Source organism: Piliocolobus tephrosceles, unplaced genomic scaffold (assembly GCF_002776525.5).
Source record: "Piliocolobus tephrosceles isolate RC106 unplaced genomic scaffold, ASM277652v3 unscaffolded_19, whole genome shotgun sequence".
In the NCBI taxonomy this organism is placed as follows: Eukaryota; Metazoa; Chordata; class Mammalia; order Primates; family Cercopithecidae; genus Piliocolobus; species Piliocolobus tephrosceles.
The window spans coordinates 2754827-2773555 of NW_022300975.1; the positions used below are offsets into that span (position 1 = coordinate 2754827).

The 18729-nt window shown below is 40.1% G+C and overlaps 1 protein-coding gene across 1 annotated transcript in view; it reads left to right on the top strand.

The window, feature by feature from the left end:
• The window catches only part of LOC111542200 (myosin-15), a 143072-nt gene that overhangs the window by 95968 nt on the left and 28375 nt on the right, over positions 1-18729 (top strand). The window contains 4 exon segments of the mRNA XM_023211420.3: positions 7036-7162; positions 11438-11556; positions 13946-14142; positions 17448-17797. Of these exon segments, the coding sequence (XP_023067188.2) occupies positions 7036-7162; positions 11438-11556; positions 13946-14142; positions 17448-17797 (793 nt within the window).

Below are 18729 nucleotides of genomic sequence, written 5' to 3' on the forward strand. Positions count from 1 at the left end.
CTGAATGTGACCTGACAGTGGCTTCTGGTTTTACCAGAATTCCAATCCGTGTTCCTTATGGACTTTTTTAGTGATGGCACAAGTAAGTGAGCTGGAAACCTGAGGCCATTATCTATGTCTCTCTTGAAAAATGGCTTTTGTTATGAGTGCTCCTCAGTGATGGCCTGGATACTCCTGGAGCCTATCTGAATGAATGGTGTACACAAACAGCTTTGCTGAGAGGAGGGGACTTTTTCTCCCTCATGTCCTCTGGCATCTTTTCAATCAGCCAGTACTATAAGAAAGGTTCATCACATGTTCTTTCTTTACTGAGCCCATTAGCCTATATGCTGCAAGCTGTCATGTCAAATGTTACTATGAGATCATCGCTATCAGTGACCCTGTCTTCTGGTAGTTGACAGGAGCTTTACCTTAGATTAGGCAGAGCAAATGACTAGTTGCTGCAACCTTCTCTCCTTGTGAACAGATTTTATAAAGTCTGGAAAAGACATGGCCTGACAATAAAGCTTGATCTCCTTGGACTATGGCCAGAAAAATGTAGAATATCTCCAATGATATGGAGTGGTTTCTGAAATATTTAATAATTAATTCCTTTTAAATACCATACTGAGTAGAAAGAAACAGTCTCTCTCTCTCTCTCTCTGTGTGTGTGTGTGTGTGTGTCTTAGTCCATTCATGCTGCTATAACAAAATACCACAGACTGGGTAATTTATAAATAATAGAAATTTATTTTTCACAGTTCTGGAGGCTGGAAAGTCCAGGATCAAGGTAGCAGCAGGTTTATTGTCTGGTGAGGTCTCTCTGCTTCTAAGATGGTGCCTCTTGCTACATCCTCACATTGCAGAAGAGCAAAAAGGGGAAAGGGACAGATGCTCCCTTGTACCAGTCCCATTGATGAAGGCTCCCATCCTCATAACTTCATCACCTCCTAAAGGCCCCACCTAACACTATCGCACTGGCGATTGTTTCATCATATGAATTTTAGGGGACATATTCAGTCCATAGCATTCTACCTCTGGCCCCCCAAATTTATGTCCTTCACATAAGCAAAATACATTCATTCTACCTCAGCAGGTTCTAAAGACTTAAGTCATTTCAGCGTCAACTCAAAAGTCTAAAGTCTCATCTAAATCATATAGGAGTGAAACTCAAGGCGTGATTCATCTTGAGGCAAATTCCTCCTCCAGCTGTGAGCTTGTGAAATCAAACAAGTTATGTGTTTCCACAATAAAATAGTGGAACAGGCATAGCATAGACATTCCCATTCCTAAAAAAGAGAAATCGGAAAGAAAAAAGAGGTAACAAAGGGAAAAGCCCAAAATAAAACAAAGCAAACAACATTAAATCTTGAAAGTTGGGAACAATCTTTTTTGACTCCATGTCTGACCTTCTGGACATACTGAGGTGGAGTTTGGGTCCCCAGGGCCCCACATAGCACTGCCCCCCTGACAGGAGCTCTCAGGAATTGAAGTTGGGTGCTTGTGACTCCTCCTAGGTTAGTGTTGCATGCTGGTGGCTCTATAAGTCTGGGGTGTTTGGGGCAGCTCTGCCCTCACAGTTCCATCACTGCCATAGTGGGAGCTCTCTGTGGTGGCCCTGCTTCCATGGCAATTCTCTGCCTGAACCCCAAGCCTTTCCAAAATATCCTTTGAAATCTAGGTGGAGGAGCTATGCTTCCATATCTCCTGCAGAGTTAGCACTGTATGGATGCTGCTATGGTTTACAGCATGTGCCTTCCAGAGTGGTGACCTGAGCTGAACCTGGGCCTGCCTGAGTGGCAGAGGAGCACTGCACTAGCATGTGGGAAGCAAAGACTTGAGGCAGCCTGGGGCAGCAAGCTCTGAAGTCTCACAGGAATCCTCTCTTAAAATCATGTTTCCATCAAGGCCCTGGCCTTCTGGGCCTGTGTGGGTGGGACAGCCACAAAGGTCTCAGAAATGCCTCCAGGATCATTCTTCCATCGTCCTGATGAATAGCACCTATCTTCTTTCTACCCCCACTAATTTCCTTATCAAATGTTTGGTTGTCTACATCCTTAGTGTTTTGTTTTTTTCTGAAAATGCTTTTTTATTCTTCACAATCTGACCAGGCTGAGAATTTTCTAAATCTTTAAATTCTGCTTCTCTTTGATTATACATTTCGTCTTTATTTCTCTCTCTTCATATTTTGTTTTAAACAATCAAGAGAAGCCATGGAGCCCTGAATACTTTCTTTAAGGATTTCTTCCACCAAATATCCTAGTTTATCACTCTTAAATTCTGCCTTCCACAAGGGACTAGGGCGTAGTTCAGTCAAGTTCTTTGAAACTTTGTAATAAGGATGCTCTGTCTTCCAGTTTCCAGTAGGATATTCCCCATTTCCATTTAAGACCTCAGTAGAATTGCCTTTACTGTCCATATTACTATCAGCATGGTAATCACAGCCATCCAACTAATCTCTAAGAAGATTAGTTCTCTCTCTATGCTCTCCTCTTCTTGTGAGCCCTCATCAGAAGGATTCTTAATGTTCCATGCATGGGAATATAGGCTTTTTCTAGCAGTAGGTGTGTATCTCACTACCTCCTTACTCTTTTAATCCCTGCCATCTGTCTTTATTTCTCCTGAAGCTGGAACTTCCTCTGAACATCTCTGTCACTGGCACCTGGTTTCTTTTTATAACTCAGGTTCTAAGCCTCAACCACTTCTTGCCTCCCTATTTGCTTTTCAGTCAATTATTGCAGCAGGTCAGTCTTTATCACCTCATAGTTTTCCATTCCCATTCCCATATAGGTCTCTCTACCTTTTAAGTATATTACTGCAGTGGTTTCCTAAATTATCATTTTTGCTTCTAGTCTTTCTTTTTTCAAACCATCCTATATTTATATGCCCAATTTAATATTTATAAAGTATTCAGAATATTTATAAAGCATGGATTTATTGAATTATGTCCCTGCTTAAAAATGGACTCCAAACTTCTGCTTTCAAGGTACACTGTAACCTGTGATCAGAGTCAACCTGTCTTGCCAGTTATAGATCCCATTGCTTTGTTTCATGGACCTTCCATTTCAGCTTGCCTTTCACCAAATATTTATCTTTACACTGATCTGCCTTTTCCAAACTAATTATTCTCTTTGGAATGCTCAAGTTCAACCTCCTGCATTACAGACTTACCTGTTTTTGAGTTCCTATTAGCACTTTTGGGGTCCCTCTTTATACTCATGCATTATCTAGTCTTTTAACTTTGCTGACACTGAAAGCAGAAAGTAGGTCTCACTTCCATGTTTACTACAGTGCTTTGTAGAGTCTGTGCACTCAATTACTAGCATCGACTTTTACATGTGCCTCTTGGAGCTCATAGATTTAGTGACTTGTCCAAGGTCACACATTTCTATGGAAGAGATGAATTTCAATTCCAAATCCTGTGTATGTCTGTTGGTGAGCATGTCCTATTGCTGCTTTAAATATTTGTTGGCATGATAAATTGTTTCTGTTAACACTCATAGGCATATACATTAGGCTAAACTGTTCCTTGAATTGTTTACTTTATCATTTTCTGAATTATAATAGCGAGAATGTCAATGCTCCGTGGTACAGTGGAGACTGAAGCATTTTCAAAAGCATATTATGCTGACAGAGAGGCTCAGGGCCATTTAGAACTTATAGGAAATCTCACAATTATCTTGATTATTTTGAATTCCCATTGGTCCCTGCATTTCTGGGAGGCAGCATTTTTATGCATCATTTTAAGAATCAGCTATAAGATAAATGTGCCTTATTCTATTAACCTTCTCATCCCTGGTATCAAAACATACCGCTTATCCTTAATGCTTAAATTAAAAATTCTTTTGAGGGTACAACTCTTTTGCATGCTGTATCCCCGTATAGGCCACTTTTAAATAAACAATCTAATTGTCTTTTTGCAGATCCTGTTTATGAAAATACTTTATATATGGAAACATTATACCATTGGTTAGCAGTGCCTATGTGGATACCTACCATGTGAAGCTATGCCTAAGGGCAAGTGCCTTTTCTATCTGTCCAAGTGGGCTGCCCACTCTACAGATACACACAGCCCAGCTGGCCTTCACCACATGGAGACCTCTTTTGAAAAACTGGGAAGTCTTTGGCTCCTTTTCTTACCATTTCCACACACCACTGACTAAGTTGTCTTACAGAGATCTGTGCGTTTTCACCCTAAGCAAACAGGTGCATAGCACAGCATATACAGGGCCATAAACAGATGCCATTTCTCACACCTGGATATGTTCCTCCTGGCTCAGTTAACAGGTCATTTACTATTGGAGACATCATAAGATAAAAATGGTTTTCATAATCATCCTATTTTTATCCGTTTTCCTCTGGAACCCAGGATTCATGACAAATTGGGCCACCTAGGACATCAATTCAATTAATTCTTAATATTTCCTTTATCACCACTTCATACAACAGATGCTTAGAAATCTAATATTTGACATTTTCTGTGTGTGTGTGCATCTGCACAGACAGTTTCAGTTCGAATTCCAATTCTGACATTTAATAGCTGTATAAATTTGGGCTAGTTATTTAGCCTCTACTGGTGCTCAGTTTTCTCATTTATAAAAAGAGGCAATATGAACTTTTGAGAGATATTGTGAGGAAAAAAATGAGCATGCCAACTTTGACTGTCAAAGTCATTTTCAGAAGTGAGAGCAAACAAATTCAACATATAATTAGAAACTATGCAGACAACCTAAAAACTGTCACATTGATCACTACTGTAGCTTTCTTCTAGTTAGGAGTGGAGAGTGGGGACAATTGAGCATGCCTGGCATTTAACATTAATGCTCTAACCTATGTGAGGCTGATGGCATCGTTCGAGAAACTGGCCATTGAATCTCTGTTAAGTCTGTTTACACCAAGCCTGGGTGTGCTGTAGGACATCTGTGAAATGGAACTACATAACACCGCATTGGAGATAGAAGAAGACATCATTCAATAGTCTCAGAGAATAGCCATTAGTAATTGAGACAGCCAGGTGGGGGGGGGTCCCTGGAGAAACTCTAACTAGCCTGCCCGCTGGAGTGGAGCCTCGGAAAGTTCACGCCATTTGCTGTGGGTTGGAGCCTGGCCCCTCCTCTTCCTGTGTGGAACCTGGGATTCAAGCTGTGAGTGGCAAGCGCTCAAGCAGGGACTCTGGCCTTGGGAAAGTCCCTGCTTCCCCCTTTTCTTCCTTTTCACCCCCAAAAACCCTGTCTTACTCATCATTCAAATTGTCTATGAGTCTGAATTTTTGTGGCCGGGGACAAAGAACCCCATCTTTAGCTGAACTGAGGAAAAGTCCTGCAACATAGCATGAAGGAAACAATCTTCAACAGAGCATAGGCTCCAGCTAGAGATGACCAAGGTTTTGGCTGGTACAAAAGTTTTCCTGAGGACTAAACCAGGCATCACCTTTGAAACATTCCTGATCCTTTGGCCATTGCTCTATCATAACAATTAGTTTAACATTGAAACTATTAGGCTCACCATCAGCTTTCACCATCTCACCAGACCTCACTGTTTTCTCAAAATTTCATTGGTATAATCTCTTCTTTGTCTCCCAGTTCTTCCATTTCCATAGCATACTTTCTTTGTACAGACAAAGGCCTCATGGGCTGCTGTATTAATTGAGATTTAAAACATAGAGCTCAGAAGAGAGCTGGGTATGTAACAAGCAACCAATAAATGTTAATTGCTCCTGCTATTGTCATTAATAGTGTCATCATCATCGCCAAGGATGGGGCAGATGGAAGGCATTTGAAGATCGCCTATAATCCTAGCACTTTGGGAAGCTGAGGTGGGCGGATCACAAGATCAGGAGTTCCAGACCAGCCTGGCCAAAATAGTGAAACCCCATCTATACTAAAAGTACAAAAATTAGCCAGGCATGGTGGCATGCACCTGTAATCCCACCTACTCAGGGGGCTGAGGCAGGAGAATCGCTTGAACCCAGGAGGTGGAGGTTACAGTGAGCCGAGATTGTGCCATTGCACACCAGCCTGGGTGATAGAGTGAGCCTCTGTCTCAAAAAAAATATTATAAAAAGATAATTTATACATGAGTTTCATTAAAACAGCTATGTAAAATCTGTAGAACCATGGAAGTCCACCACCAATGTAATTTTACTGTTTCTGACTATATAAATAATAAGAATGCAAACTACAGTTAATTTGTATGTAAAGGGGATACCTCATCTTGCATTTGGCAGCTCTTAGTCCTGTTTGAGGATCTTGGGTCTCAAAACCGCTAGCCTGAGTTCTCAGAGTGTGGCAAGAGTCTGGCGATTCGATTGGTTACTTAAATCGGGTGAAAGTGCAAAGGCCAGTGTCCTATCTTTTTCTCCAGGCACGAAAAGCCAATTCTGAGAAGTTGGGTTTGGGGATTGAAGTGTTAACCCTGTTAGGGTCATCTTGAGATTGTAGCCATAGTGATCAGGAGGGTACAGTCGCTTGGCAGCTCACATTTGGTTATTAGGCTGTTGTGGCTCAGATCCTCCACTTTCTTCTCTCCTGCTTGGGCAGCCTTCTAGATTTTCTTCCTCCTCCTTCCCTCTCTTACCTCTCTTCCTTCCCCTTCCTCTGCCCCTCCGCCCTTGCATATCGCTCTCATATGTGCCAGGCACTATTCTAGACAACAGGGTGTATATCTTTAAACTGGATCTCTACCCTCATGAAAGTTATATTCTAGTGGAAAAGACAGTTAAATATATACTGTCAGAAAAGGATCATGTACCTCATTCGTGTTTGATGTTTCCTTCTCCAGAAAAGTAAATAATTCTAGAAAGGATCCTAATACCCAGGAAGTTCGGTGTCTCCCGTGACACCTGTGCTCTGCAAAGTTTAGGCTTCTTGGGGTCCAGACCCTAGAGTTGGTTGTACTTGCCAAAATCAGAAGACGTGATCTCCCAATGCTGGCTGAGCTCTTTACTACAGAAGAGAGTGTGCGGATCCCCAGAGCCACTCTTCCCCTCCTCCTTTGTGCAGCTGATTCAGAGTATCCTCTGTGAGCCCTGACTAGCCCTTCTTTCTCAACTCACAGGCAAATGCTGAGAAACTCTGTACTCTATATGAAGAGCGCTTGAATGAAGCAAATGCAAAGCTAGATAAGGTGACTCAGTTGGCAAATGACCTGGCAGCACAAAAGACAGAGCTGTGGAGTGAGAGTGGTAAGTAAGTATGTTGCTTGACTCACAGGCAATTCTCAATCCCAGCAGACTCATGGAGGCACAACTGAGATAATGAACTACGCACTGAGGCTGGGTGGGCATCTGAAGATCCTAGGGGAGGAATGCAGCCTCTGAGACAGCTTTGCCACACACATGCCTCTTGTCTAGGAAGTGTTACCTCTGTGCCACTTAGGAACCCCTGCCTAGTTCCCTTCCAAGAAGTAGAAAATCATAATAATATGCCATCAGCAGAAGCAACTCTCAAGATCAAAGGATGGGAGGGGCAAACCACAGTCTACTAGTCATGACATTTTTACAATTTCTATCTCATTGAATATTTAAATTAAAAAAAAATTAAATGTTTGGATAATGAAATTTTAAATGTTTGGATAATGAATTTTAAATGTTTGGATAACTGCTTTTACTGGGTATAAAGACACATCTGTCTTTACACCCAGTAAAAGCAGTGGTCCGTACGGCCAGCTACCTGGGCCTGCATGATTGGACGTCGTTCTCTCTGACCTCTTTTCCTACTTGCCCCTTCTCTCATTCTACATTGGCCACATCCACCTCTATGCTGTGCTTTGTACACCCCAGGCATACTCTACCTTGGAATCTTGCCCTAGCTATTTACTCTGCCTGGAACACCTTATTAATACTGGAAAGACTTGGGGATAAGGGTTAATCAAGTAGAGATCTGGGGCAAGTCAGGATATAGGCTCTGTTGAGAAGGTGACATTTGAATACTGTCAACTCATTTCCTCAAGTGCTTCTCTTTTCTTGGTATTTATTAAGTTCAAACAAACTATATATTTGACACAATACATATGTTTGTCTCCATCTGTCAGAATATAAGCTCCATGAGGTCAAGGGTCTTTGTTCATTGATGTATGTCAATCATCTAGAACACTGCTTGGCACTTATTGATCCTCCATAAACATTTAATAAATAAAAGTAAAAAAATGTCCCATACTTTATTCATTATTATCAACCACTATGGATTTTTTTTTTCTGTTTTTCCAATCTATTACATTGTAACAATCTAGTGGGGGTTTTTCTTTTTCAGTTTATCATAAGCTTTTGTATTTTGCATACTCAGTCATTTGTAATGACTGCTTCTAATTCATCGAGATTGACTATACCTAACCTTGTCTGCAACTTGACTTGCCTCTCTGCTATGAACAGCATGTGGCTAGATGTTTATCTATAACTGAAATCAGTTTTAGTAATATATTCTGAGAGATAGAATTCCTAGGTCAATGAAAATTAACAATGTATTCTTGATGCCCAAGTGGCATACACTTTTAAAAAGAGAATGAACACATTTGGGCTATATATAACACAGTTCCTCCAGTAGACACCTCTATTTCCAGATGCCAAATCTAGGGTCAGGGCTAAATTAAAATTAGTTGATAAAACTAAAAACCTGGAAATCTAGAAGAAGAAAGTATTTTTGGTTCTATTAAGGACACTGAATAGGACTCTTCTTATACTGACCACAGGGTGTGTGAAACCTGGCCTTGCTACCAAGCCCCCAGTTTGATCTGTGCTATTTAGGATTTAGTTGGTATGTAGGCTCCACAGTCCAGACACAAAACTGGAGAATACCTGGTTGTCTGGCCCTAAAGGAAGTGCTGTGTAAAATCGGTTTTGATAGACATTGGCTGTCTCCCCCTAGTTATTGGCATTAATTTTCTACTCACTTTTTTGACGAGGAAATGAGTGGGTAGTGAGTAAAATGAAAGTGGGTCTGAGATGATAATTCTGCTTAGGCTGCAGGAGTTTTTTCTTCCTTTTTTTAACTTTACCTTTTGGTTGGCTTTTGTGTAAGTTAAATTTGAAGTACAAATTTATCAAGCCTATCCTCCCCTCACTGGGTCCATGCTCCAGATTGTTTATTTGTTTTTGTTTTTTGTTTTTTTGTTGTTTTTGTTGGTGGTTACCTCCAAAGTTTCTTTCTCATGCCCTGTCCTGTCAGCTTTCTCTGCTTTCAGAGGAAACCAATAGTAAATGTGATCAATTAAGCCACAGTAACTGGCTACTGGCTCTGTAATATACATGATATATTAGTCTCAACCAGCTAGTGCATTTATATTTCTTCAGAATCTTTTTAAATAAGATGCTTTTGGACCAGCATAGTGGCTCACGCCTGTAATCACAGAATTTTGGGAGGCCTAGGTAGGCAGATCACTTGAGGCACAGAATTTGAGACCAGCTTGTCCAACATGGCAAAACTCTGTCTCTACCAAAAAAATACAAAAATTAGCTAGGTGTGGTGGCGGGCACCTGTAGTCTCAGCTATTTGGGAGGCTGAGGCAGGAGAATCACTTGAACCCGGGAGGCGGAGGCTGTAGGTAACCATTGTACTCCAGCCTGGGCGACAGAGTGAGACTCTGTCTCAAAAAACAAAACGCCAACAGCAACAACAACAACATGGGAGGCTGAGGCAGGAGAATCGCTTGAACCTGGGAGGTGGAGGTTGAGGTGAGCCGAAATTGCACCAGTACACTCCAGCCTGGGCAACAAGAGTAAAACTCTGTCAAAAAAAAAAAAAAAAAAAAAGCCACAAGACATTTTCATCCAAATACTCTTAAAGTTTGTTTCACTGCCAAGTGATTCTCAAGAGCCTGTAGGGGGTCTATGAGGTTGAAGCTATTTTAGTATAATACTAAGATACTATTTGCGACTTAAATTCTTTTGCCATTTGTATTGATGGTGCAAAAGCAACAATGATTAAAATTGCTGGAGCCTGATCACAAGTCAAGGTAGTAGCACTAAAACATACTAGTAAAAATTGTATTCCCTAATATGTACTCACAGGTTTTTTAAAAGTCAGTTTCACTTAAGGATGTCCTTAAAGAAGCAGGAGAAATGAATTTTTTACATCTCAACTCTTGAGTATATATATTTTTACTATTCTGTGTGACAAAACAAGAAGTATGCGTGAAGAACTCCTGTTTCATACTGGAGTAAGATGTGTAATTAAGCTCCGAGCTGAGCTAGCAGTTTTTTCAGGGAGTATCACTTTTACTTGAAGGAATGACTGGCAAACAAACTAGGCTTATTTAGATTCACATGTTTAGCACATGATTTCTCAAAAATGAACAAAGGAAACCTGTCACTGCAGGGAAAGCAACTGACAATGTTTCTTGCCAATAACAAAATAGGAGCTTTTAGGTAAAAATTATATTTTAGAAAACATGTATATGCCATCATTAGGTTGATGGCTGTCAATTCTTGGACTTTTCTGATGAGCTCAGCAGTGACGTTAACAAATATGATTTTAAAAATATTGTATGTGATATTGTGATTTATAATAAGATATATACATGTACATATGGGTGTGTATATATGTGTGTGTATGTGCATATTTATATGTGTGTAAGTATATATATATACATATATACTTGTACGTGTGTGTGTGTGTGTGTGTGTGTGTATCTGACACTGTCTCTAGGAAGATAGTGTCAGAATTGAGTTAAACTGTAGAGGACCTTTGTAAGTTGAATCCACAAAGCAGAACTTACAGATATGGAAGGCCCAACTATAATTCATAGGATAAGTTAAGCAGGAACGATAGACTAGAGTATGATACAATTTCTCCCTCTCGTGGTCACATTTCCTACCATTTAGTGACTACTGCTAATATTTATTTAGCAGTTCAGTCTATAAAACACATTCACACTAATTTAGTTTTCATTAAGAATCTTTTATTGTTATCTTCATTTTACAAATGAGGTAATAAAAGTTATAATTATCTAAAAATTATACAAACAGAAGTGTACAAAGTCACATATAATAAACAAGGGAATATGGTATAGAAGAATGTGGTCTTTAAGAACTTCATTTGAATCTACCTTCACCAATTATGAACTGTGTATGTTTCTGTTTCAGTCATATTTAAGTTGCTCTGTTTCCTCCTCTGCAAAATAGTTAGTATAATACCTACATTATCAAGGAGTTATGAAAATTAAACTAGATAACATACATTAAATACCTAGAGCATAGAAGTTTCTCAATAAATAGTAACTAATATCATCTGTTATTGATTCATACTTATTAGTAAAAATCAGTTCATTTTTAGGACTCCCTTCTGAGTCCTGAAAAGGATAATTGTTGTGGTTTTGCTGAATAATAGGACTCTCAGACCCTTCCTAAATATCAAAAATATGTGGGTAGAAGTCATGCTGGCTACCCTTAAAGTCAGTAAGTCAAGTGGAGGAGGCAATAGATAGGAAGACTGTAATTATGTACTTTTGTGAAATCTTTCTGTAGGCGAGTTCCTGCGGAGGCTTGAAGAGAAGGAAGCTCTGATAAACCAACTTTCCAGGGAAAAGAGCAACTTCACTCGGCAGATTGAAGAACTGAGAGGGCAGTTGGAAAAGGAGACCAAAGTAATGTATCTATTATTTCTCACTTGTTACTTGACTGTGTGTTTTTTTTAAAAAAAATAGTGCTTGATGAATCAGCCTGAAGATGTTTTATAAAAGAAGAAGGGAAAATGCCCTACAAGTTATGGGGGAAAAACCATGCCAGGAAGAACCTGATGACTGAAGGATCTTCCTTGGTGATTCAAATTGCTTCTTTGCAGATTTAGAGTAAGCAAAGTGTGTGTTTCCATCTTGTGTGAGTACTTGAACAGAAGGGCAGCAAGGCGCTTTCTGGAATTTGATTCTGAAACTGCTCATGAAAAAGTGAAATTAAATGAAAGCCTAGAATAAAATAAGTGGGACTGGGTTAGCTCAATATTACTTTTAAATTGTCAATAAATTATAGAAATTAGTCATTTCTTCCTGTGAGTATATAATGTTGCTAGAAGGTGACTCCAGTGAAAGTGATTCTGGAAGATGAAAGCATAGTGACCAACATGAGATATGAATTCTTTGAGCCCTGATATTTAAATGAATTCTTAGTTCATATTCAAAGCATCTTATTACTAAGACCCCAAAGTATCTTACTTGTACATGACCATACTATGAATGCATATACTCTGAAAATGCAGGTAGTTGAGTCTATTTTAAAATATTGTACCATTTTATTCCCTTGATTCTCCATATTTTCTATATTATACACAAATTTAAAAATTTATCATTGTTTGTGCATCAGACATTGTACCAGATACTTCTGTCATGTTATCTCAATCTTCATATCAGTCAAATGAAGCAGATAGAATTGCATCCTTATATATGAAAAGACCAAGGCTCTGAGAAGAAAAATAACATGTCCAAGGTCATACACCTAGTGTATGATATACTATGATATACTGATATACTGTGAAGAAACTTAAGCACTAGTGAAATGAGTTATATTTTAGAAGATCTCTCTGGCTGCCTTCCCAGTGACTTCCAGTTGGCCTACAAGCCCCCCGATCTGGCTCCAGCATCCTTCTGTGACCTAATTCCTACATCTGCTTCCCTCATTTACTCCCCCCAGCTGCCCTGGCTTCCCTTCTGCCTCTTAAACCAGGCACCATCATTCCTGCCTTAGGACTTTTATAACTGTCCTTCCCGTTGCTTAAAGGCCCTTCCCCAAGGTCTTAGGGGGATGATGAGAAGGAGCCAAACATTCTAGATCATGCTTATCTGCTGTATTTGTTTTACTGCTATTAGAAATTTTATTTATTAGTTTATTTGCATGTGTATTTTGCGTATCCCCTTATTTCTTTTGGGCTCTTTAGGGCAGGGATTTTGTCTGTCTTGTTTACTTCCATAATTAAATATATGCCATGTAAATGCCACATAAAGGTTTTAAAAGTTTTTCCTTTAAAGGAAAATAAAATTAAACAAGAGGAGAGGTCACAGTTTGAACTCAGGTTCATCTGATTCCAAAGCCTGCATCCTTTTCGTGTCATTGTGTATTGTGGCTCCTCATTTACCACCCAGAGGGGTCTGGCTGAGGCTGCCATTAACTAAACCTTGTGCCCTCAGAGCTGTATCTTCCTGAAAATGTGCTTTTTTTTTTTTCTAATTTGCATAAAGGACCCATGAGGACCCGTCAGGACCCTGGTTCTTTCCACACTAGATTGTCTCGGGGGAATGATGCTGCTAGGTTAGCCAGATCACCATTTAAATGATAAAAATGTTTATTAAACCCAGCAGGGCTGTCCAATACATATAGAAGCCTCTACTACACTACAGGTAGCTATTTAAATTTATATTAAAGTTAAATAAAATTATGAATTCGGTTTTGATCACACATTGTACTAGGCATATTTTGAATGTTCAGTAGCCACATGTGGCTAGGTGTTTACTATGTTGGGCAGTGTACATAGAGAACATTTTCATCATTACAGAAGTTCTATTGGGCTGTAGTACTATTTTGAAGTATTAGGAGCTGAGGTTTTTAGAGATTTCAGTGTGAAATAAAAGATTTTATTTTCTTCATCAGTGGAATGAAAAGGCTAAATTTCAGTGGTTCTTTCTGGTTTGAACAAGCTCTGAGTCTAATATATTGCTAAATATAAATCTTATTGCCTAAATGATAGTGAATGTTGTCTTTGCTATCCTTGCATTCTCCACTATTTCTAGAATTCCAGGCCTAAGTCCACAGAGTCAAGCTGGCATTTCTCTAAATAGAATTCCCTTCCCTCTTTTAATGGCAGCAATTGGATACTATCTATCCTTTCTCTTGTCTCAAATTCTCTCCCTAGTATTATCTTACTAGGTTCAGGTTCAGCTTGAATTTGTGGCAGGTTAATCTTACCTAAAAAAATATTATCTGACTTTCAAGACTTGTATTGTTTGTGGTGGTCATGCCTTTTTTGTTAATGTGTGTTCCCTACAGTCCCAGAGTGCCCTGGCCCATGCCCTGCAGAAGGCCCAGCGTGACTGTGACCTTCTACGAGAGCAGTATGAGGAAGAACAAGAGGTCAAGGCTGAGCTGCACCGGACCTTATCCAAAGTCAATGCTGAAATGGTGCAATGGAGAATGAAGTATGAAAACAATGTCATCCAGAAAACAGAAGACTTGGAGGATGCCAAGTGAGTAGGGCAAGGCTATCCTTAACCTGGAGTTAGTCACATGGAGGAGTATGAGAATAATGACTCTGTCTCCAAGGCCTCGTGGTATGCATTTAACAAATCCTTGCCGCGTGCAGGAACAAGCCCAAAACCAAAGCTGAAACATTCACTGCTGGCAAGAAGCATACTCTGTAGAGGGACTAAAAATATAAAAAGTGTAATACAAAGTGACAGAGACTATAAAGAGGTCCTGGGGAGAGAAAGGAGGCTCTTTCTAGGGACACAAGGGAAGTTTTCATAAAAGATGTGACTTTGAGCCATGGTGTGAAAATAGGCTATCGCTTAAAACCCTATATTTCATTTGTAACGCCAAAATAATTGAGTCCATGTGTGTACGTGTCTCCATCAAAGTCATTGTGTCCCTGGTCTACAACTTGTAGACTACAAAGTAGTCTGTGAAGATGGACAGGGAAGCTGGAAAAAATGTTGGAATCTGTCGTCATATCTTCTAGGACAAAGGTTGCTTTGAAAAGAAACCATCCCCAGGCCATCCCTAAGGTTAGAATATCAATTTTATAGTCATTTCTATGTAAAGGTTTTAAAAGTTCTTAGTAGTTACAGAAGTTTGGGGCACAGCTGAATTGTGACTCAGTACCAGGGTATAGAACTGAAGCATTTTGCTTAGAGACCAAGAAACTCTATTTTTAAGAGAAATTGTCAAACCCCAGCTTATAATCATTAAAGATTTACTCAAAAGAATGTGTCCCTGGCTTGGTAGCTTGGCAAAAATCCGAGGAAGATCAATACATTTCTCTTTAACTTCAACCAGAAATAATGTTTTCCAGTTCTTCACCTAAATCTTTGAGAGGCATTGCTGTGCAATTGCTGAACAGCTGCTGTGTTTTGTCCCAGAAGGGGCAAGTGATCCATCTCTGTACCCACAGTAACTTAAAAAGGGTTTTAGAATGACAGATACTAAAAATACATGCAGTAGGTGCTTTATCAAAACTCTGGACCACAGAAAGTTTTGGCTTTGTACTGAGAGGCCCTCTTATATCCAAATACAGTATTTACTTCTGAAGTAAGATTTTTCCCCCCTTCTAATGATTGAAGAATTCAGGTGAAATTGCCTATCTATCATTCTGTTTGATGGTTTCTTTGGGGGTTGGGTAGGAAAGAGCAAAAGAATATAGACTACTTTATGACCACATGGGTTTGTTGGAACTAGTTCTGTAGCATGTAATAACTAAAGAAAATAATGGGCCAACATGGTACTCTCTGAAGACACTTTTTTACTTTCAAATTGGTGGGACATTGAATAAATAAAACTTTGTCTGTATTATGCTTTTCCTCTAAATCACCTCAGGGAGGTAGGCAGCTACAAAACAATCTAGGGTCCTGGTTTCTTTTTTGTTATTGAAGTTAAAGATTTGCTTGCTTTGATTTCCAGGCTGGGGTTCAAATGATGAGTTAGTTTAGCAGACTCAAGCTCACCTAAGACCCAGTGTACTGCTTCTGAATTCTAAGTTCCCCAACGATAAGGATTTAGTTTCTTAATTTCCAATATCCCCTTACATATTCGAGATTCTCCTTACATATTCGAGATAACTAAGTAGGTGCTTATGGTTGGCAAGTTAAAGAGAAAAATAGTAGTTGATATTAAACATAGAACCAAGTTATTGGTAAAACGAGGTTAACCAGTTTGTCCAGTTTATGCTGGAGGTTTCCTGTTTTAGCTTTGAAAATCTCATGTCCTGGTGTATTAGTCCGTTCTCACACTGCTAATAAAGGCATACCCAAGACTGGGTAATTTATAATGGAAAGAGATTTAATTGACTCACCATTCAGCATGGCTGGGGTGACCTCAGGAAACTTACAATCCTGGTGGAAGGGGAAGCAAACACGTCCTTCTTCACATGGTGGTGGGAAGAGAAGTGAGTGAGTAAAAAGGGGAAAGCCCCTTATAAAACCATCAGATCTCATGAGAACTTACTGTCATGAGAACAGCATGAGGGTTACCACCTCGATGGTTAAATTACCTCCCACCAGTCCCTCCCATGACATGTGGGGATTAGGGGAACTACAAGATGAGATTTTGGTGGGGACACAGCCAAACCATATCACCTGGTGAAACCCCTCAGTCCCAGGCAATCCATTATGATTGGTCACCCAAAGTGAAACTCCTATTTTCTTTGATCAGCAAGCATTTCTAAAGTAGTTAAAATATATGTAATTATTTCACTCGACTGCCTGTAATTATTTCATTCCTACTGCCTTAAGTCAGGTAAAGCATCAGAATCTCCTCTTCACACTTAAGAAACGTGAAGCAAAGAAGTGAAGTGACTATGGTTAGAAAGCCGGGGGCAGGGTGTTGTTAGAGCCTAGATGCTTCCTGGATCCCGAGCACGTAGGGGTTTTTGCAGGATTCCACCCAAAGGGGACTTTATTACCACATTGCTCTGTTGGCCTAGTTATGCAGTTTTTTCTGTTTAATAGCAGTAGATGAGCTTGGGTACATATAGTACTTTTCATCTAAGAAGTATAACCAGTGAGTAAGAATGGGACTGCCAGCAACCCTGCAGGAGATGTAAGCAACAGAACACATTTCATCCATTAGAATTCCTAATAGTAGCATATTATGGGGGTGGTGGAGAAAGAAGCGCTGTAATAAACCACTCCATCTCAGAGATGCCCAAGGAACAGCAGATGGGGGCTAAAGTACCCCGTGAGAACAGTAGGACCTGTTAAGTGAGGATAATGAGATGGATTTGGGAATATAAATCTGAAGAGAGGAGCTGAGGTAGAGAACACACTCAGAGAGAAGAAATAATTGTGTCATGTTTAGGAGCCACATGATGTGAGAGAATAAGCAGGAAAAAGCAAGAGAGTGTTCTTTAGAAGCAACACAGCCAAGGAGCTCTTTAGTGACTACACATGGCTACAGATTTGTAAGGTGCTTACTGTTGGTAAGGTGTTTAGTACAATCTTCCTTTTTTCCCTCTTCTTAGGAAATAATCAAGTCAGTATTGCTTATTAGAGCTTTAGGATAAGCAAATACTTGTAGGAATTCAAAGAGATCCAGAGTTCCAAGTGCAACTTGGCAAAGGGGGAAAATAAAGACCCCATGCACACAGGAGGCAGAGGATGGTGGTCACAGACAGTGAGGTCACTTTCAGATAGGAGCTGCTGTTGCTTTGTACCACTAAGTCCACTGCAGAGGTGCCATCTTACTTTGCACCCAAGCTCTATCTTTAATCCAGGGCAGACTTGATGAGCTCTCTGACAGTTGTTGCCTCACTCACTCTTTGGGTATCCTCCTTTCTCAGGAAGGAACTGGCAATTAGGTTGCAGGAGGCAGCGGAAGCCATGGGGGTGGCCAATGCCAGAAATGCCTCCTTGGAGAGAGCCAGACACCGGCTGCAGCTGGAGCTTGGGGACGCCCTGTCTGACCTCGGGAAGGTCCGCTCTGCAGCAGCCAGGCTGGACCAGAAGCAGCTGCAGTCTGGCAAGGCCCTTGCGAACTGGAAGCAGAAGCATGAGGAGTCGCAGGCGTTGCTGGATACCTCTCGGAAGGAAATCCAGGCTCTCAGTACAGAGCTCCTCAAGCTCAAGCACGCCTACGAGGAGAGCATCGTGAGCCAGGAGACACTCAGGAGGGAGAACAAGAACCTCCAAGGTACACCAAGCTGGGCTCGGAGCCAAAGCCGGAGCTGGTAGCTCAGGGAGAGCCCTGGCTACAGGCAAAGCTAGGCAAAGCTGTCTTCAGCATTTTCACGTTCCCATCATGTTTTAACTTTTCAATTTTTACACTTCTGTTTGACCTTTTTTTTTTTTAAATTTTAGATGCCATTTGTATGAAATTAATTCTAAAAGTAAGACTCGTTTCCTGCCTTTAACTTCAGTTCTCCTCTGTAAAGGAAGCCACTGATGAGAATTTCTTGATATCCACAACCTTACCAAGATTTTCCATGCGTGCTATACTCAACGGTGTATTTTTTACCCAGTTACATTTTGTTCTACACGTTTTATTTTTTCATATATGAATATATTTCCCGATTTAATGAATATTTGTATAGCCCATACTACGTACCAGGCACCGTTTAACTATTTATTGTTAAATTTTCAGAATAGTCTAGTGTTAAGTTTTCTCATATGTAAAATGAAGGCTATATAGGTCATAAGTTGAGTAACTTGTCCAAATTCACATTTGATAAGTCGCAGATCTGGGATTTGAGCCCAGCCACGGCTCCAGCATATACGCACTTAACTACTGAGCTGTGCAACCTTCCCACGTACCTTGTGGCTCTTTGCATGCCTGTACATGGAGACCTACCACAAGCTTTTTAATAGCTACATAGTGTTTTGTAATAAAGATGGCTATCATTTAACTAGACTTTATTCATTTTAGATCCAATTATTCACAAATATGAATAATCCTACATTATACATCCCTATACATGTATTTATGCACATGTAAAAATATTTCAGGAGAATGGATCCCTGGAAAAGAAATTGCTGGGTTAATGAAATGAATTTTTAAATTTTGATTTACTGCCAAACAGCCCTTCAAAGAGGCTGCCAACTTATCCCAGCACCAACAGCAATGTG